Genomic DNA, 22,738 nt, shown 5'->3' on the forward strand with positions numbered 1-22,738 from the left:
GAAAAGGGATGAGGGAAATGCTATAGTTATATTAAAAATCTAAAAAAGAATAAACACAAGACAAACTCAATGAATGTAATAGGTTATATCTACATATTTATGTGTTTAAATAGATATATATATAATGTATGTATACAAATGTTATTATAATAAAATGATCACTATTAATATAATTACTAATGAGCATGACTATTTGAGATGTACTGAGAAGAGCATCACTATCAGTTGGTCAAATGATGCCCATTTTAAGAAAATTTCAAAACTGCTCATGTCATCTTTAACATTTTCTAGAATGCAGAATATTCATTTCAATTGTTTAAATAAAAGTTGGAACCATTCTGTTCTTCATTCTCCGTGTTTAGAGGATACATGTTTCATAAGTCTACAAAGTTTAGGACTTCCAAGTAATAGATTTTAATTTGAAGGAATTTGTTAGTGATACAACAAGGGCACTCCAGAACTCAGAATTAGAAGTCACATCTTATCTTCTGATAACTTTAATATTTTGTCCTGTGGTTTGAGGTTTGTTATTATTACTGTTATTATTATCATTATTATTATTAATTATTATCATTATTAATAGGATATTTTATTTATTTACATTTTAAATGTTATCCCCTTTCCAGATTTCCCCTCTGCAAACCTCCTATCCCATCCCCCCTTATCCTGCTTCTATGAGGGTGCCCCCCTCCCACTCTGGCCTCACTGCCCTAGGATTCCTCTACTCTGGGGCATCAAACCTTCACAGGACCAAGAACCTTCCCCTGCACTGATGCTAGATAAGGCCCCTTGAGCTCCTTCAGTCCTTCCCCTAACTTCTCCATTGGGGTCCTTTGCTCAGTCCCATGGTTGGCTGTGAGCATCCACATCTGTATGTGTCAGAATCTGGCAAAGCCTCTCAGGAGACAGTTGTATCAGGCTTCTGTCAGCAAGTACTTCTTGACATCTGAAATAGTGTCTTGATTTGGTATCTGCATGTAGAATAGATGCACAGGTAGAGCAGTCTCTGGATGCCCTTTCCTTCAGTCTCTGTTTCACCCTTTGTCCCTGTATTTCCTTTAGACGGGAAACATTCTGAGTTAAAATTTGAAGATGAGCCAGGCAGTGGTGGTGCATGGCTTTAATCCTAGCACTAGGGAGGCAGAGGCAGGTGGATTTCTGATTTCGAGGCCAGCCTGGTCTACAGAGTGAGTTCCAGGACAGCCAGGGCTATACAGGGAAACTCTGTTTCAAAAAAACAAAACAAAACAAAACAACAATAACAAAAAAAAATGGAGATGGGTGATGGGTGGGTGGCTCCATCCCTCAATGTTTAATTGCAAATAAAGTTGAGCATCATTAATTATATCAACATTATGCTGACTGGTTTTTGTCATGGTGGCAGAGACCTAGACATACCAGGAATAAAGGAATCACTAACTGGAGTGGCTTCCAGGACACTGGTCTGTGGGCACGTTTGTGAGACAGTTTTTTGTTCGCTTGCTTGTTTTGATTTTGCTTTTTACCATTGATCGGTGTGACCCCTGACCACTGTGGCTGTCACCACCACCTCTGGGCATGTAGTCAGAGCGACATAAGAAAACAGGCTGAGTGGACCACAGGAAGCAAGCTAGTTAGCAGCTTTCCTCCATGGCCCATGCTCTGCTTTGGTCTCAGTGCTGGGCTGTGGTAGGACTTCAGTAATTACTGTCTTGAACAAGAAATAAAATAAGAGAAGTTGTAATGTAGATCTTTTTATTACATGAAGTTTTTGAAAGCTGTAATTTTTTTCATTTTTATTGGTTATTTATTGACATTTCAAATGTTATCCCCCTCCCAGGCTCCCCCTCCACAAACCCTCTATTCCTTCCCCCTGCCTCTAAGAGGGGACTCATCTACTTCAGCCTTACCACTCTAGAATTCCCCTATCCTGGGTCATCGAGCCTCCAGAGGACCAAGGGTCTCCCATCCCAGCAATGATCACAATCTTCTGTAATTTTTAATCATTGAATAACTAACTGAGAAGCATCTGTGTAGTATAAGCTTTCAATGGGTTCTTAGTGTGGAGGATATTTTCTCAGAGGCTGTGCGATGGATCAGCAGGCGAAGGCATTTGCCGCCATGCCGGGTGGCCTAAGTGTGATCCTTCCAACTCACAATGTGAAATGACAGAATCACTTCTCCACAAGTTATCTTATGACCTTCACACATGTCATATACTAGCCTATGCGACCACATGTGTGCATGTACATGCACACACAAATATAATAAAGATACAAAAACAGCATTATGAACCTTCTAGGATGTAAAACAACAGACATATTTCTTATGAGTCTTCTGTAAGTTTATGATTAAAATCAGAAAACAGTCACCTCAAACCTGTCTTCTACAAATAAGGAAATAAATACAAAAAAACATATTTTCTTTTTCTGGATGAGAATAATGTGATCTATTAAATAGGAGACATAAATAAGAACATTTACTTCAAGTAACTACAGGTAACTTCTTTCAGCAGGTTGGTACTTGATGCCTTGTATACTTCCAGCCAAATCCAGATTTGCAATTTGCTTTTAAATTGTAAATTACACTTTTAATTCAACTAGGAAAATGATAGTGGGACACGTTAAGAATGTATTCTTAATATGTAGCTAACTTGTTGAAAAGTTAAGAGCTGAAAAGAGCACTTTCAAAACAAATTTGTAATGGACTTTTTTTTTTAAGCCAAAAGAAATGAACAGTTTGAAAATAAAGATTTTCTATTTTAGGTCACACACACATGCGCGCACACACACACACGCATGCACGCACGCATGCACACACACACACACACACACACACACACACACACACACACACGGAGCACAGTCGAGATATACTGATCTCCGAAAAGATGAAAGAAGAAATAAATCAGTTGGTACTATGCGCTAGTTCTTCCATTTAAAATATCCGATCTGATCATTTGAAAAACTGAGGTGGGGGGGGTGGGGAATCTGAGTGATGTCTCTCTAGCAGCAGCCTCAGGAGACTTCCTCCCTTAGTCTTTTCAGAAGCCTCATTAGAACCAAAGTCAATTAACTGGCTGCAAGCTGGCTCTGTTCATGAGATGCTTCTAGAAGCAACTTATTCCGATGTGCATTGCATCCCCAGCTTCCCTATCCCTTATCAAGGGTGTGTGTTCACTGTCCGCTCTAGCATTTCAGTGTAAGCTCTATGAGACAGTCATATCTGAAAAGATATATCTTTACTAAATTGTGCCCTTTTTTGCGAGGGAGGGAACCTCCCCCGCGTAGTTCTGCCCTCTCATCCTGCAAACAACTGAATTTCCCCTTTTCAGCTCCAAGGCTTCCTTCCCCCATTCCCTCTAGGAGCCTAGTGGGCTCTGCACCAATTCTACACTGCCCCTCCTTTTTTTAGGGGCTGAAAGGCTGAGCATTCCCTTGCGTGGTAAGTGGCCTGTCACTCTGTCCTGCTGTGCAGCTGTGATTGGCGGGAAGGACAAGTCCTCTGGCCCCGCCCCCGCCTGTCTTTGCCGCGCTCCGCTCTGTGGGATTTTTGCAAAGGTACCGAGCAAGCAAGATTCTGGTTCTTGAACCTGGTGGAGCAGCATTCCCAATTTTGACTGCTGCTGTTCTTCCTGGACCACTGCCTGGGTCAGAGCTAAGAAAAGGCAAGTCCTTTTCTGCTGATAGAGCTTTGGGGGAACTGTTGCTCAGGACCTCCGCACTCCTGACGCCTCGTCACAGTCTCACGCTTCTCTGTGGCTTCTCTGTGAAATCACTCGCATGTTTGTAGCCCTGTGAATCTCTCTGCTCAGTGTTCAGAGGAGGGGCCCAGGAAAACAGCAAGTGTTTGAAAGGGGGATCCCAAGTACTGCGGGAGCTGTCTGAGGTGCTGAAGCTTCCCAAGCGTTTGTCTCCAGGCAGCCCCAGAAGGGGTTAGATGACACATTTTCACTTTTGTCTTTCTGGTCCCCCATGCCTTGGATAAGACTGCTTTCAGGATCGTGAATATCTTTCCGTATCATGGCCCACATGAGACACTTTCGGACACTAGTTTCTGGATTTTATTTCTGGGAAGCCGCACTATTATTGAGGTAAGACCGCATGCATGAACAATCTCATTAAGAGAGCTCAATGAACCAATGTGTTAATCTGCAACCACTTGTTAATGAGGAAGCCGAGAAATCTGTGATTGTGTTCTGACTTACTGAAACTATACTTTAAATCATACTTATCTGTTTTAAAGAGCCTAGTAATCTATCTATTGAGACATCTAGAAACATAAAATTTCCTGTTATTTTTTCACTGAGGATGTGTGTTTAAGTAACTGGGCTCTTCACCACGGTAGTCTTTCAAACCTAATGACTTAAAAAAGAAAACAGTTATTTTGCTTTTAATATATTTCTTGTTAGAGTTTTCTTGGTAATGATGAATTATACTTTCTGGATATTAATTTCTTTTTTAAAAAATATAAAATTAGAAATGGGGCCATCATTAAAATAGAAAGAGTAGTGTAGAATATAAACAATTTTTGATCAGAGAAATGTCATTTTAATATATGCACCGATTAGGTAAAAAACAAAATTGAAACTTTAAGGTACTACTTTGCAATGACCTAATTCAGCAATACATGAAGGCAAAATCATCAATAAATCATCAGATATGTACTGTGCCTGCACTTGTCTTTTGGAAGAAAGCAGAATAAGAAGACTATTAACTTGTAAAATTGTCCTGCCATGACAGTTTTTCCTATGTCTCAATTATATTTGGTAGTCTTTCTATCTTTCTTTACAGATATATAGAAGATACTAGGAGAAGCTAGGTGAAAATTAAGATAGCTGAAACTCCATTGTTCAGTAAATACTGCACGAAAAATACTGCAAAAAGGTTCCTATAGATAATTAAACTGGCAACATAAATTTTACATTGTTATTATCACATAATTACTGTGGGATACTCACTTTATGACTGACAAGCTTTTCAAGAGTACAAAGTTAAATCAATAGAACACTGAATTAGTTACACATATACTGGTTTCCATGTGAGCTAAGTATTCCTCCTTGTGTTAGTAATTCCAGTTTTAATCTTTTGGCTGTCTTAAAAGTATGATTCACATATTGTTCCGACATGACTGTTTGTAACAGGAAATGTTTGAGAAGAAAATTACATTTCCTACAATTGCTGACTTAAACTGAAGCCTTAATACATCTCAGATCACAATATTTTCAGTGAAAAGTATATTAATATGATTTTATGGTCTTTGTAACTTTCAATTGACAGAGAGCATATGTCTATGGAGCAAATCAAAAGTATGTCGAGGTCTCATGTATATGAGCATGTTACAGAAAGTAGCACAAAATTAAGGTTAAAATATGCTAGTCATTTTGACATATTTTATGTATAATCATTTATAATGTTTAATTATCAAAAATGATAATATATTTTAAAGCAGATATGTCTGTTGGTTTATATAAGCTCAATTATTAAAATATGTTAATCATCAAGGTAAAATTTATATAAGTACAATTCATCACAATATTTTATAGTAACTAGATATGTAATTTTCATTATTGTATGCTTTGATTTGTGAAATTTTTAGTGAAATTCTCCAAAAACAATAATTACAATTTATCTTCAATATCATTAATTAATGATTAAAATTTTTAAACAATAATCCAATCACAATTTCTTAGAAAAAGACTTCAACAACCAGGATTTTATTTCGTATTTAAATTCTTCATCATTTTTTTGTTTGAAAAGCCACAGAAAACTTTATCCTAAACTGGAATCATATGACAGTAAGATCATTGTTCTGTGAAAACTTCAGAAACATTTGAAAACTAAATATTTTTATCCCTGGTAATGTTCCTTAAAAGAAGCATTCCATGGGAATGAAAGAGCACTTTACTGAAAATGGTGTAAAAAATGTCTCCATGGGAGTGAGTCTTTGTTAACTAAATCTACCTATGATGTACTAATAGAAAAGTAGAAGTGAAGATAGTGCTTTGAAATACGTTCTTCATTACTGTTAACTATAGTCAGTTTACAGTCTTATTGAACAACAGAAATAACATTAATATACTTCAGCAAACTCTTCCCAGAACATACAGATGCAACAGCAGCAAACAATACCCAAAATCATTTATAATGTTCTAGTTCAACTTGTTCTAGTTACCTGCTTTTAAAAGATTTTAAAAGTTCTGTTGAAAGAGCATAGATAATTCTAAGACACATAAAATATAGCTAAAGTTTCCAAAAAGTGAACAGACCCAGGTGAAGAGATTACAGACCTAGAATTAGGAGTAAAAATCAATATTAGGTAGGTGTCCACACCAACCACTACTTCAATCTCTTTCTAAGGCATCATATTTCTTAAAGGTAAAAACTATCATAATTTATGCCATAAATATGTTTTTATTGGTTTTGAATGTTATAAATAAAGAATAATTCAGATAAGACTGATTTTCAGTACTTCAGGTTTGTATAATTATCCCCAGTTCTGTGCATAGAAGGAAGACATTCTCATTAAAGAATGGGAACAATTCATATGATCTTAGAACAATCAACTTACTCATTGCTCTCTTCATGGATTCACAGACTATTTTTCAACTTTGGCCTAATTTAAGTTTACCATGAATATCCTTGAACATCGTATGATGTATGTACTTTTGTTTGTATGTATGCATGCATATATGTAGTGTGTATGCATATTTGTATACAGTTTCATGTACCATTTTTCAACTTTGGCCTAGTCTAAGTTTACCATGAATATCTTTGAACATCATGCAATGTATATACTTTTGTTTGTATGTATGCATGTATGAATTTATCTATGTATATATGGATGTGACCACTATGTGTATTTCAGACCAGAGACTTTCTTTAGAAAACTTTCTGAATGATAGGGAAGGCATGAGTATGGTTAGATTAGAATATTCAACTTTGGTAGACATCGAAATCTTCCCAAAGCTGTTACACCTAATTCTATTCCTATAAATGGTGTCTGAATTCCTCTAGTTTAATAATACATATCCAGGTTAGTGCTAAGATACTATAAAAATGTCTAACATTTTCCTTGATTATTATTGAAAGACCACAGTTTTTAACTTTTAATGTCAGGATACTTCTAAGTTTTAGTAATTAATTTTAATAAAATGAGTCAAAATTATGAGAACAAAAATATTCATTACCAAAATCAATTAAAACTATCCATAGGAAAAAATGTCAAGTCTGGGGTATTTTAAAGGAAATTTAAAATAAGATGAGTTAATCATATATTTAAATGGGTTTGTGTTTCAAAACTTTGTAGACATAAATTACTAGTTTCTAAGTGTTAAAGTTTCCACATTTCACTAAAACATTTCTGATTTAATAAACACTTTTTTGTGGGTTTAGTTTTCATACTAATGAAATAAGGAACAAAACTTCACTGTTCATCTCTTTTTGAAATGCAAATAGGTGATGATTAAGAAGGGCTTGCAGAATAAATGCCAAAGCACAAAACCACAAGCAAAATTTTCTTTAATGTGGTGGTCAGCAGATTATACCAGGTAAAGTTTTATTTTTATAGAGGCCCAACATAGGCTTTCTAGCTGAATAAATTAAAACATATTGTGGTTAATATGACAGTGTAAACTTCACAGATCAATGCTAATGAGATGAAAACATGTCTTATTGTATTACTTCAAAGTCTACCAAAACATTTTGTCATTTTTAGTTCTTGGTTTTGCTTTTTATTATACTTAGGGATCGAAAGCAATCCTTTTAAGTGGGTTTGTGGAGTAGATACCTTTTTTCTTATGTAACACATTGAAAAGAATATATCTCAAAGAATAAACTCTTGCACTTAAGGTTTATTACAGGAGGTTACAGTAAATCAATAATCTTTATACATTCAATGAATTATACTTCACATACATGATTACTCTGCCTTTGTATGAAAACAAATTACATAGAGGTGAATTATAATCCAGCATCCTAGTCAATTTATGCTTCAGATTTCAAAGCAAGTTATAAAATACACTTTTGCTCTATGAACTTAATTCTTTTTATTCAAACAACTGTAACATGGTATGTCAATCAACTGTTTTGATTGCATGTATAATATTAAGAATTTCACCAAAATTCTTTCTTCAAATTCTATATGTATGCTTGTTCACCCAGCATGGTTAGTTATGCTTGGCTGGGGAACTATTATCTTACAAAGCATAGTACTTAAATTACAGAAAAAGAAAGTGGGATCAAGTGTCAAAAAATGTGCAAGCACTGTTTTGAGAGGCTTGAGACAGAGAAGCTCTTCAGAATGTTTGACACTTGTTCTGAGTCTGGTCATATACCAGGTATACCTCAATGGTCAGAAAAGACTATTTTGAATGACAGTCACAAAGTGTATGCCTAGGTAATGTTAATTGCCAAAGTTAGTGAAAGAAAGCATAATTTGTGATTTAAGATCATATTCTTCTTGTGATAACTATTAAAATGGCTACTAAAGTAAGCCTGAATGGCTTTAGAGATGGCTTTGTGGGAGGTGTCTGTGGCTAGCCCAGACAACCCAAGCTCTAACCCTAGAAATAATATGATTAAAGAAGAAAACTGACCCCTAAATTTGTTGACCTCCACATTTGTGCTATAAAATGTATATGCCCCAAAACATGAATACTTTTATAAACATAGACACATACATATACAATTAAATAAATATTTAAAACTTGATAACAATAAAGATAAGTTCTACCTTGAAGAGAGGGAATGGAATGGAATATGAATGAAATTAGGAGCAAATGATGTAATTATAAGTCTCTAGTTACTATTATATGGATAGTGTTAGAATTTAGATCAAAATAGCTATATATCCCTCTACTTGAGAGACAGAGTTTCCTTCAAAGTTATTAGAAATGACTGTATACTTTGGTATTCTAGCTGCCTCAGATTCTCAAGAGGCTGAGACAGATGAGATACTTGAGCACAGAAAACTCAAGAACACCAAAGTGAACATAACAAGACCCAGTCTAAAGACATGTAGGTTATCTCAAGTTTGGTAATAGAAATTAATGTATTCTGGTGGTAAGATTTAGTACTTTCAGCTAACAAGGAGGCCTAAGAGAGGAAGACTGAGAATTAAAAGCATTTTTGGGCTACAGAGAAAGAAGCTTTCTCAAACCTATAATAAATAATAATAATAATATAAATAATAAATTTTTGTTAAAAAACTTACCTTAAATATTAGAGTCATGCAGACCATTTGGATCATATTTTGAAAGGAGCACTAAATGTGTCTAGAATGTTTCAAGCATGAAATGCTACCCTTGTATCCTACCATCTCTTAAGTAAGTAGAGATCTACAGTAATTTAACTGCTAGCAGTGTAGATGTAGCAAGTGTTTACAAAAAGAATATTAAAGGAACTTGCACAAAGAGAGATATAAATAATACAGATATAGGATGGATAGATGGCTCAGCAGTTAAAAGCTCAAGAGTACGAGGCACAGGCATCTGCACTCATGTGCATACATGCACAGAGAAATATACACATACGCTTAACTGCAATCAGAAAAACAAGAAAAAATAGAAAACGCATGCATGTGCAGTGAGGGTGCAAAAGATAGTGCAAGTGAAAACCACTCCGCCTGGATTGCTTGGAGCATGTGGCAAGTATAATGGATCCTCTCCGGTTTTCCTACCAAGCTTACCTGTAATATACTGAGACTACCAATACTTACTGAAAACAGCAAATATAGGCACGTGTCTGCGTAGAAGTGTGACGTATTTATTCATTGTTTGTTTTTACTTTATTACGTCTTATCAAGAAGGAGCCAGGAAAAGGGAATAATGAGTTAGCTTATTCTGGTTTTGGATTAGGAGTAGGAATTCTATGACAGAACCAATACAATGTGTGAATCAATTGAGAAACTCGGCCCAGAGGTGAACCCATGCTAAAATTGCATCCTAACAACATGTATTTTCTGAATCATAATTTAAATCCTCTGACATCATCAGAGGGAGAAACTGATAAATAGATGTGGCTCCATCATAATTTCTGAAATGCATGATCTCCATGCAAGAGATTCTCCTGGAGAAAGTGTCATTGGTAGATAACAGGGAATTTAACCCCTAGTAGTAATCTTCAAGGCCCAGTTAAGCATGAAGGCTAAGTTGTTAGTATTATTACAATATTAATGGGTGGAAGAATTTCAAAGGTGATTGGTAAGGGCATGCAGTTCACACAATTTCCACATTGATTATATGAAACCTTCCAATATTTCTGACTGTGTTATAAACTTAACTGCTCACGCAACATGATTAGATTAGGCTTAATATGGAGATAACTGGGTCATCAAACTTCTACCTAACTCTGGGAACACTGGAGAAACATTTACAATGGAAGTCCCTTTGTTCAGATTTAAAAATTCTCTACATTGAGACCTATTAGTAAAGAAAATATATCTGTTAAATAATTCTACTATTAAAATTAAGTTATTATTCTATTCTAAGCTTAAGCTTGCATTCCCTATATTTGCACATGCAAATATTGGTCTTAGAGTTTAAATTTTATTTATTTATATCTTTTTAGAGTTTTACATTTTAGATGACATTCTTGCTATGTCTGAATCAGGATTTGAGCCAGGAGCATTTTTCTCGTCTATGGTTCCATGCTTGAAGATCAAACACTGAAGTATAAAATTGCTTTGTAAATTTTACCTGTATCTTTCCATGGTGTTTATTAAACTGTGTGAAACAAAGAAATGTGGAACATTTTCTTTATAATATGCAAAGCACTGGTGCAAAATATTTTCTTTTGATAGTTTCTGTACTCACAGTATCTCTTTCAAATTTCTGTTTTAGTTTTATGCAGATATTCTCTTACCTTAAAAATTATAAGTTCCTCAAGGACGGATATGTTTTTGAACTGTTTTATCTCTGTAATGTTTAATTTAATATGAGACATTAAGTAGAAATTTAACAAATAATTTTTTAAAAGATACTTTCTGCTTACCTGTCATATGACATAAAATGTTTTATATTCAACATCACGTATAAGATATATGACCAAACAAATTATACTTTGAAAACATTATCCACTATGAGGTTAAAACATCATCTAGAGTGGGGTAACCCAATCACAAAAGAACGCACATAGTATGCACTCACTAATAAGTGGATATTAGCCCAGAAGCTTTGAATACCCAAGACACTTTTCACATATCAAATGACGCCCAAGAAGGAGGAAGAACAAAGTATGGATACTCTGGTCCTTCTTAGAAGGGGGAACAGAATATCCACAGAAGGAGATACAGAGGCAAAATGTGGAGCAGAGTCTGAGGGAAAGACCATCCAGAGACTACCCCACCTAGGGATCCATCCCATATACAGTTACAAAACCCAGATACTATTATTGATGTCAACAAATGCTTGCTGACCGGAGCTGGATATAGCTGTCACCTGGGAGGCTCTGCTAGTGCATGACAAATACAGATGGGACATTCTAAGACAGCCATTGAACTGAGCACAAGGTCCCCAATGGATGAGCCAGAGAAAGGACCCAAGGAGCTGAAGAGGTTTGCAGCACCATAGGAGAAATAACAATATGAGCCACCCAGTATTCCCAGAGCTCCCAGGGACAAAACCATCAACCAAAAAGTACATATGGAGTTACCCATGGCTCCAAATGCATAGGCAGCAGAGGATGGCCTTGATAGACACTGAAAGGAGGAGAGGCTCTTCATTCTAGAAAGAGTTGATACTACAGGGTAGAGGAATACCAGGACAGAGAAATGGGAGAGGGTTTATTGGGGAACATGGGGAGGGAAGATGGCTTATTGGATTTTCAGGGGGGGGGCAGGAAAGGGGTCAACATTTGAAATGTAAATAAAGAATATAACTGATAAAAATATACAAACACTGAAAACTTTTAAAAAGCTGTAATGAAGTTACAGTTTTTACTCCAACAAGGCAATAGATTCTGTTATGTGATGCAATACAAATTATCACACAATTATTCAGTGATCATTGTTATTAATTCTTTCTCAGATCTGTTTCATTATTGCTTTTAAGGATTATTTTCTATATGTTAGTCTAACCTTAGCCATTAAATTATGTTATCATAAATATACCTTTTGCATCTCTTCTTTTTGCACTCTATGCTTTTGTTCTTATAAAAGCTTAAATACTTATATAAGAAGAAGTATGTACCTAGCTTTCTTGGGATAGTGCTAACCCATATTCTAATATTTGCCACCCTGATGTGTTATTTCTTATGCTAAAATTGTATGCATATACAATTCTGTATACTTTATCCAATATAATACAATTTTTCAAAATTGTTGTTTATAAAATAGTCATCACCTGGAATCATAATTGAGAAATAAAACATATTTTTGATAATTTTAGATTACTAGATCTTTGCATCTATGAGATGAACAAATTATGCCATTTAACTACTGATACTGTTAAAAATAAAGTAGTCCTAATAGTAAAGCAGCAGGCAACTTTTACAAATATGTTGTTTGTAGCAGCCGTTAGGCTTTCTTTAAATACAGCTTAAGTCACAACTGCCCTGACTAAAGTTACTATTGTATGATGGTCACAGTCTTATCTACATGTTTTTACAAAAGAATATTAGGAACACTTTCACTTAGTGTATTTTCCTGTAATTTAGACTGTTCATTTTAGTATTGACATTAGGCACATGTGGAATCTCATTTGTAAAGTTATGGTATCCTTCTAAAGCAGATCTTACTAGTTAGTGCTGGTGTTTGCTCTGGTAAGTCTCCTGCTAGGTAAATAGAGAAAGCCCCATGTAGCCATGGCAAAAATTTCACAACAAATCTACCAAAAACTCTAGCAACAGATAAGCTAGAGTAAATTACATATCATCAGTAGGATGTGAAGAATCAGCAGTGGCAATGCTTGACCTGAAAATTTTTCTTATTCATACTATCCGAATAATATTTAAAGTGTGAGCCTGTGAAATCACCAGTTAAAACATCAAATGGCATACCCGTCCCCTCCCTGAAATGACTAAGAGAAAATGTGAATTCCACCTCTTTGGCTAAACAGCACTCATTTTATGTCAGCATCTCTAAGACACCACATCAGATCTCATCCCTAGTCTCAGTAGGGTCATAACTTTCATGGACTTACGCCAATGTCCCAAAAGCATGGTGGTTGAGCACATCCCCTTCTAAAGAGTAAATTCTTTAAGAAAAAGGCAGTGACATAATTGTAGTCCCTTACTATGACTTACATGAACTTCCTACTGAAGCCCATCTCTGCCTGCCCCTCTCTACTTTAAGAAGCCACCTTCAAGTGCCAGCAAAACATAAACTATCTCATTCATGAAATAGACCTTAAGCTCCTTCTTGATTTTTGGTCATTTACTGTTGTGCATGTGTGTGTTTGTGAATGCATGGATTGAAGGACAGAAGTTAATGGCTGCCTGTTTTATGTATTGCGGGATAATTTTTAATTGAATATCAAAGACTCAGTTAGGTTGCTGATCAGTAAACCCCAGGGCCTTGCCTAGGATGGCAGACATCTACCACCACATCTGGCATTTTTTACAAGAGTGCTAGGGGTTCAGACACAATCTGATATCAAGTGTTTGCATATCAATTGCTTTACTGACTGAGCCATTGCCCAGGCTCCCCACTAACTTTGGATAATGAATCTGCACTGGAAAAGAGAAACATAACCAAGAGATCACCAAACATGAACTAGATATTAATCAATTGTTAATTAACATATCGAAGGTCACACTTAAATTCTGTTATGTCTGATACAGCTCTCAGATCAGAGTCACTGACATGTTTCTGAGTTCCTTGATAAATTGAAAATCATGATACTATATAATATTTGGGTTTTCCCCTATTAATCTATTTATTTGTATGCATATAAAGATTCAGTTGCAAAAGACTTCTCATTTTTAAAGATATTAATCACTGAATATATAACCATAGATAACTAGCAGGTTTTTTTTGTTTAGTTTTTTCTTTTTTTTTATTATTCGATATAATTTTTTATTTACATTTCAAATGATTTCCCCTTTTCTAGCCCCCCACTCCCTGAAAGTCCCGTAAGCCCCCTTCTCTCCCCCTGTCCTCCCACCCACCCCTTCCCACTTCCCAGTTCTGGTTTTGCCGAATACTGCTTCACTGAGTCTTTCCAGAACCAGTTTTAAACATTGAATAAAAGCAAGAAATATTTAGGGGGTGGTAACAAACAAAATGTTTCTAAGGAATAAGTGTTACAGGATTTTCCTATCTAATCATATTACGGCAGTGGGAGGCCTGTGATTGGACAGGGAAAAGGGAGGCAGTGCTAAGAGTTGAGGAGAGAGAAACATCTCAGGGTAGGAAGAGGTAGAAGACGGCTGCTGCCATGTACCTGCGTGGTGATTTCCAGCCACAAGTAGCTATGATTTCACAAGGTTAGAAATATTGGGATAAAGCTTTTATTATTATCAATTGGCTGTGAAATTACTATATTGGCTCTTATAAATTGTGATTTTATTGATATATAAATCTGACTGGTTAATTATGCTTTAAGAATTATGATTCTACTGGGTAATTAGGTGTTAGGATGGCTGACTGTGGTGTGTGTGGGCACTGCATAGTAGTAAGAGGAACTCAGGGGCCCCCACAGGAGAGGTGGCTAGCAGAGGGACCGCTGAGAAAGGTGGCCCAGTGGGAGCCCTGTGGTACAGCATGGTCACAGAGTTGGCCGGTTCATTTTTTAATATTTCCATCAACACGAAGGATGTTCAAATGGACACAGGACTCCAGACAGGATGTTAGAAGTCTATTTCAAATGGAGACTGTGACATTGCAGGGACAATATCTTCACAATAAACAAAATGAAGATCCAATTAGCATATCAAATGATTCCCATGGAGAAGGAAGAAGAGGACCCTGATACTGGAAAGGCTTGATCCAGCATTGTAGGGGAGTACCTAGACAAAGAAAAGGGAGAGGGAATGATAGGGGAATGGATGGAGAGAAGAAGACTTATGGGACATATAGAGAGGAGGGAACTGGGAAAGGGGAAAGCATTTGGAATGTAAACAATATATATATATACAAAAAACAAAATGGAGGCTACAGTCAGCTTCACAGTGACATTTCTAGCACAGGGTAACCACATTTTCTTTTAAATAGTGAATGCTTTTTGTCATTTTAGTACTATATTCTCCTGCAGTATCTATAGGACACCAGCAAGTGCTTTTTAAAAAATATATATTTTCTTCACTACAAAATGTTTTACTTGCCTTTCCTTGACTTTAAGGGGAGATCACATTCTGAAAAGCTAATATATCTTCCTGTGTTTGTTATATGTATTCGCTAATTTATATCACTTTAATTCTGTACATAAGAAATTTAAGAAGGGAACATTAACTATGGGCAAATTAAGCAAACAAAAAAATCAAGAAAGAAAAGTCAAGGATATGACTGAGCTGGTAAAATGTTTACTGAACAAACAAGAGCACCCTGGTTCTATCTGTGGAGTCTTTGTAAAAACCACTTGCTGGTGCATGATTGCAACTCTAGCCCTAGAGAAGAAGAGATGTATGATTTCAAGGAAACATTGTTCAGGAAGTCTAGTTAAGTTGATGAAATCCAGTTTCCAACAGTAAGCCCTGTCTCAAAGCTACATTATGGCATTTGAAGTGCCATCAGTAATTTTTTTCTGACATTCACAGGTAAGTACACACATGTACAGACATCAATACCCATAGGAACCTGCATCTGAATAGATTGATAACACACATTAGATGCAAGCTCATGTGAACACACATAAGAGCATACTCAAGCTCACAGGTTTATGATTTCACAATCTTACCCTAGTGATTGTTTTCTAGTAAAAGACAAAAGCAGAAATATAGCAGGCAACCCAGATTCTAAGAACTTAAATCTGTACCTCTGTAAAACCACTTAGTTGCTGATTATAACTCTAAAATGCATTGAATGGTGCTTCTACTGTGTATTTAATCATCCTTTCATAAGAAGAGATTTGTCCTTACAGACATACAAAAGAACCTTTCCTGCTGTCTAATAAAAAATACACTAGCTTCTTTGTGTCCTTTTTTTGCCTCCTATTTTCTGTAGTCAGGAAAATAGAAGCAGCAAGGATTATATAGATTAAAATACTGTACATCTCACTCTTCTTCAAGTTGTTACTTTGTAAGGATCTTAAAATACTTGAAAAGACCTTTGAATCTTTTTCTTTTCTCCTTTAACCCCTTGGGATTTAGGGTATCTCTTTCTTCCTTTAAATCTTCAGCAGTGAGCATCATCAAAGAGAGTGATTCCACTGTAGATCTCTGCTGGTGTCTTTGAGATTATAGTAACGTTGAATCTCATTTCTAGTCCAATATTTCTCCTTAACCAACATCATATAAACCTCAACCTTTGCTTTACTTCAATATTTAAATGTTATTATTATTTTCTGTGTGTGTGTGTGTGTTTATTTATGGAAATAAAAATATAAAAGACCTCTGGAATACTAAGATCCAAGCTTGTGATGTAATGTAAAATTGTACACTTTTATAGGGAAAAATTGGACTATTTCAGACTTTTTAAAAAATAATAGTAAGTCTTACATTTGTCTGGTTTCTCAGTTAATTTGTGAACACACATCTAAACAATAAATGTGGAGACAATACTCTTAAGTCAAAATTCATTTCTCATTTTGAAAGGATTGGTGACATTTTTAAGGGCTGAGTGATTGTTGCAACTCTGCTTGCTTATCTTTACAATGTCATGTATACAGCTGTAGGTATCGACAGATGCATTTTTAAAACTGGCATTATCAAAATATGATCACGTTCCTTTAGGAGAAATATGTACTTTGCTGGAGTGGTAACTGTTTTATATCAATAGCTTGTCGTCTAAAAGTTTACTTTATAAATAACATCCACTGTAGTCATAGTCACACATATAATAACTATTTAATTATAGTCGCAAAAAGTTATTGTTTCAGCACTGGTGGAATTCATTTGTAAGGAATGCAAAGAGCTGAATAAAGTATGATAAATGCAATAAAATATTCTAAAATACAGAAGAATCCATATATCAAAAAGAGAAGTAAAAGCATTGCAACTAATTCACATGTCAGACACAGAGAATAGCATAGGATAATAATAACATGTGTGCAAGTGTGAACACATGTGTGCAAGTGTGAACACATGCACACATGCATGTGCACACACACACACACACACAGTTTAACAAGAGTAAAAGATAGTACCCTGACAAAAATGGTATTTAAAGAAATGTTACAATTGTGTAGGGAAACTTGTAAGATAAGCTACACACACACACACATACACATACACGCATGCACATACAGGCATTCAGACATGAAAGCAGAAACAGAAGGACTGAGGATAGAGACATGATATGGATGACTCTTCCAGTTGTTAGTGGAAAACTTCAGAAGTGATTACAAGATCGGGAAGTAGATGTGATTGGATGGCACTATTCCAAGTGACAGCACTTTTCATACTTAACAGTATGCACTCAATTATTATGAGTGAAACTTTTGGCAAATCGTCTTGAGCTGTGACTTGTGGCTCTATTAATCCTGTGCCCACTGCCATTTAATGGGAGCTGAGCTTTGGGTACCGAAAGTATACCTGTAACCCATAAAAGAGTAAAGACCAGAATAGGGAGTTCTTTATTGCTTTATTTTACTTTTCATTTCTATTAATTTTCTTAATTTAATTTATTTTTTAGTAGAAGGGATTTGATAGGGGCAGGGCATCTATGGAGCATCTCAGAACCTTTTATTAATTTTGTCATGTGCCTGAAACTGAGCTATAAAAACTGCTTACTAGAATAGAAATTCAAGAAAGCTTGAGGTTGTTGCCTACTGAGACAAAGCCCATGAATGAGGAAATGTTTTGGAATAGGTGGTAAGAAGAAACGGTGAGCAAAGGGTCCGACAAGTTGAAGAAGGGTTATGAGAGCAAGAGCTGAAAGGAAGATTCTGAAGAACAAGAGGTCAAAGTCTTTGTAACAAAAATGGGTGTTAAAATAGGTGGATCATAGGCTGTAGGGAAGGGACAAGTTCTAGTTCTATAATTATGACAGTAGAATGACCATTGATTCCTTTGAAGTAGGAGGTTGGGTTATCACCTGAGATAAAGATGAACAGTAAAGTTGGTTGCTCAAGCCATTACAAAAGTAGGCGTGTTTGCTGTGTACACTGCGGCATGGAACTGCTGTTGTTCTCAGTGAAGACAGGCCAGCATTGCTGCAGCAACTGGCAACTCGGACAGAGGAGGCTCAGGATCAGAGGGTAAAATCTTTGTCAGACCACATTAGTTTGGGTTGCAAAGTCATGAATAGAATTCACGCTCCTAATTAACACCCATTGCTTTTTCCTCCCCTAATCAATGACATCTAAGCTTATGAAGTCAATAACATCAACCACAACATCTCTTTTTCAAAGGTGAAAGGTAATCCAGGGTTGTGGGACATGTATGATGTATCAATATTTGGGAGGATGGTGGAAAGGTCATTGAAATTAAAGGTCAGCCTGGACCATAGCACAGAACTAAGTGACAAATAAAAACAAAATCAAATCAAAACAAATTTAAAAGATGTTTGAAATGTGAGTTAATTAGAATCAAATTAAAAGCATATTGTTGTGGTTATTACCTGGTTGGAGGCCAGCCTGATCTACAGAGTGAGTTGTAGGACAGCCAGGGCTACACAGAGAATCCCTGTCTCGGAAAAAAAAAAAAGTAACTACTTATTTTTTATATTAGACAACGACGACGAGCATCCTTGATTGTGACTTTTTTGTTTCATGCTAAATATTTAAGAAAATGTAGACCAATTAAAAAAACCTTGAAGTCTAGTAAAATATTTACTCTTGAGAAGCTTAGTAATATCATCACATTGGTTATGCTTACATCTTTAACATTTCTAATCACGAATTCTTCTGTGGTATTATTTGGTTTGCAGTTTGTTCTGTGCCAATTCTCTCTCATTCAAAGAATATGATAGTGAGGTAATGAGACTGCCGGAGACACAGGAAGAAACATATTCAGCCTGTCTTAAAAACAATTTAGATACAGAACCTGGCACTTCAAGGTATCATTCGCATAAAAATTCATAGTCAAATAAATGGGAATAGCTATGAAAATCTGAGTAACACCATGCTGTTGACTCAGTGCTGTTTATGAAACTCACTTTTAATGTTCAGTTTTAAATTCTCTGCACATAGCTTTCTTATATTAAGGACTTGAATGATTAGTGCTTTACCCTAAAATATCTTGCTTTTATATCTTGACTCGTATCATGTTGAGAATCTATTTTTTTAAGATATATTTTAACAACATGCATTGGTACAACTTTAGTCAAAACAGCAACCAATGATTTCAAAGTAACTTAGTACTATTAATGCTGTGTATATTTTTTTGGTGAATTTTACTATTAAATGATAAATGAAAAGTTCTTCCAAATAGTCATGTTCACTCCTGATTGGTAAGGTCAAGAAAAATTTTTTATGCTGTAGTTTTTAATGTTTTATTATAAGATGCACATAGGTCATACAAAAACCAACTTTACATTTTTTGACAAACTGTGTCTTTTTTTAAGGCTAAGATGTACTTTCTTAATTAAAATTCAGAACCACGACATCTTTCTTAGACAACTGCTTGCTGATGGTTTTATGTTGCAAGTTTGACATCAATCATTCAAAAGTTATTGAAACAAACCTCAAAGAAGGTTTTCTAAATTAAACTACTTAACGGATATTAAAGAAAAAGGGCTCTTGAGCTATACCTTGAGCAACCTACCCTTTATCACTGTGAACACTAAAAGCAAATAGTATATTAGTGTTCTTTGGTCATCTCAAGCCCCATGAAGAATCCACATGATGTAGGCTCTTCCCTCATCACTGAAGTTTCCAGCCTTGTAGAGAATATTATCATGTTTTATATTACATATCAATAACGAACACCAGTAAGTGATAGAGCCATACATATGACACCGGCTGTGTTCTATAAGTTACAGTTGGAGGAAGGAAACTTCTCACTTACCTAATCAAAGGAAGCATAAACTAGTTGAGATTTTAAGAAAAATAATTGATAAAATTATAGTAAGTGAAATATGTATCCTAGTTCCCAATGATCTGGCCACACTCCTAATTGTGAGTAGTTGTTATTACAACTTACTGGGCTCCAGTTATATTCCATTCCATACTTCAGATAGAGTACATCCTCTGCCCCCCTTTTATGTAACATTCATGGAGGTAATGAAGACTTAATGTATGGTGTGGAATAATGTGTGTGTACATATGTGGGACAAATGGCCATGAATAGAATAAACAGATTTCAAAACCAACATGAAGAGATGAGAGACCCAAGGCTGATGTTTCTTCTTGTGGCTCAGGCTGCCTCTTTCTACCTCGCTATAATATCAGAAGGAGTTTTCTTAATATATGTCAAAAAGAAAAGAAAAATAAAATATTTCCTCCAAAAGGAAGAGAAGAGCCATGGTAATGATGAACAACATTTTGTAATATTCAACTCATTTTACGAAACCAGCACTATTTTACATTAAAAAAATGAACTTTAATGATACTGATTTCTCAGGACTGCTAGCAGGATACAGAGCTAATTTGCCATTTTGTAGGGTTGATGTTGTAGCTGCTAATTGTTCACTATCAATTCAAATTTCAAATCATCTTAAAGCATTTTTCTCAACCCAATCTCATAGGGTTTATGTGAAATTAATTTTGCTTTTTCCATAATAAGTGAGGTAATGCATTGTTCTGTTGTTGGTTCAGAAACACAAATACTTCAGATAAATCAAAATTATTGGTTTAAAGCCACTATTCTCTCCTTACAAGCAGTGACTGAAGAACTTCAGCTTCCCTCCAGATCATATTCCACACTCTTGTAAAAGTGTATCTTAATGTAAATTCAGGACTTATATGTTTTTCAAGACAAGGATGTTATTTAATTAGGAGTAGCTCTGCCTTTTCTATTGTGTGCTTTTCTTTTCTAGAGTGTGTGTACACTGTGTTTGTATATGTGTCTGTGTGTGTGAGAGAGATAGAGAGAGACAGAGAGACAGAGAGAGACAGAGACACACACAGAAAGAGAGAGAGAGAGAGAGAGAGAGAGAGAGAGAGAGAGGGAGGGAGAGAGAGAGAGAGAGAGGGAGGGAGAGAGAGAGAGAGAGAGAGAGAGAGAGAGAGAGAGAGAGAAGGCAGACAGAGACAGAGAGGCAAAGAGACAGACACAGGGAAAGAGAGAAAGAGAAGAAGAGACGAACATAAGAAGACACACAGAAGATTCTTAGGAAATATCTCTGGTCACTCTCATCTCCTAGCCTATACTATGGAAAACATGAGAGAGATTTCTGCTGAAGTGGTTTAGGAGAAGAATCAAAGCAAACAGAGCCATCTGCAACCATGCCTTAAGTAGACCATAGAATCTCCCCTTAAAACAGCCATAGCAATTATATCCACCCTGTGCTTATTAGTGAAGTCTACCCTTGGATCAAATTGACATTGCATAGTTGCTACTAAATTTTAGAAGTCTGTTTTATGCTAAATGTGTATGTTTTGTATAAAGTGCTTATTCATATACTCTATCAATTCTTCCAGGGATTTTTTTTTGCTAAATGATTTTGTGTCAAATATAGTTTAAATATTAATGTGTTGTTAGATATCTACTTTACAAGTGACTTAGTAAATTTATTTTTAAAGAGCCATAAAGTACAAGTTTTTAAAATTATGGATTATTTTATGATCATAAATTTGTTAAGCCCATTATGCTATTTCCTCTTTAATTCATTTTAAGCCCATTAGGTTTAACATCCACAAATTTCCTAACAGTGAACCAAGATGCCAACAGTGACCTCTACAATATTTTCCACAAATCCAGCCCTACAAAGAATAATAGACAGAAAACTGAACAAGGTTCTGAACAGAAAACTGAACAGAAAAATGACAAGGCATTCCTCTGTCACATTTTTAGCTGGAACCATGTGTACCTCTTGGTTGATGGTTTAGTCCCTGGGAGTCCTGGGGCATCTGGGTGGCCGAAATCATTGTTCGTCCCATGGGGCTGTAAACCCCTTCAGCTCCTCCGGACCACCCTCCAGCTCCTCTATGGGGAACCCATGCCCAGACCAATGGTTGGCTGCTAGCATCTGCCTCTGTATGTGTAAGGCTCTGGCAGGGCCCCTCCGGAGACAACAATGGCATGCTCCTTATGCACTTCTTGTCATTCATCTTTCTTTCTTTTTTTTTTTTCCGAGACAGGGTTTCTCTGCGTAGCCCTGGCTGTCCTAGAACTCACTCTGTAGACCACGCTGGCCTCAAACTCAGAAATCTGCCTGCCTCTGCCTCCCAAGTGCTCGGATTAAAGGTGTGTGCCACCACTGCCCGGCTCTTGTCATTCATAATAGTGTCAGGTTTTGGTGACTGTTTATTGGATGAATCCCTAGGTAGGGCAGTCTCTGGGTGGCCTTTACTTCAGTCTCTGCTCCACACTTTGTCTCCACACTTTGCTCCTGTGAGTATTTTTTTCCCTTTCTCAGAGGAGCCAAGGCACCCTCACTTAAGTCCTCCTTCTTGAGCTTCCTGTGCTCTGTGAATTGTAATTTGTTTATTCTGAGCTTTTGGACTAACCTCCACTTATCAGTGTGTGTTCTTTTGTGATTGGGTTACCTCGCTCATTAGTGGACTCAATTCCCAAATAAAAAGAAAAAGGGAGATAGGAATATGGTGAGTGTTCAATCTACA

General features: G+C 36.0%; 1 protein-coding gene across 2 annotated transcripts in view; it reads left to right on the plus strand.

The window, feature by feature from the left end:
- The first annotated feature begins 4,001 nt into the window (after positions 1-4,001).
- Glra3 (glycine receptor alpha 3) overlaps positions 4,002-22,738 on the plus strand; it is a 152,721-nt gene continuing 133,984 nt past the window's right edge. For both annotated transcript variants that reach the window (XM_052162318.1, XM_052162319.1), the window contains exon 1: positions 4,002-4,072. In XM_052162318.1, coding sequence (XP_052018278.1) covers positions 4,002-4,072 — 71 coding nt within the window. The remainder of the gene's footprint in view (positions 4,073-22,738) is intronic.

Source organism: Apodemus sylvaticus, chromosome 18 (assembly GCF_947179515.1).
Source record: "Apodemus sylvaticus chromosome 18, mApoSyl1.1, whole genome shotgun sequence".
Lineage (NCBI taxonomy): Eukaryota > Metazoa > Chordata > Mammalia > Rodentia > Muridae > Apodemus > Apodemus sylvaticus.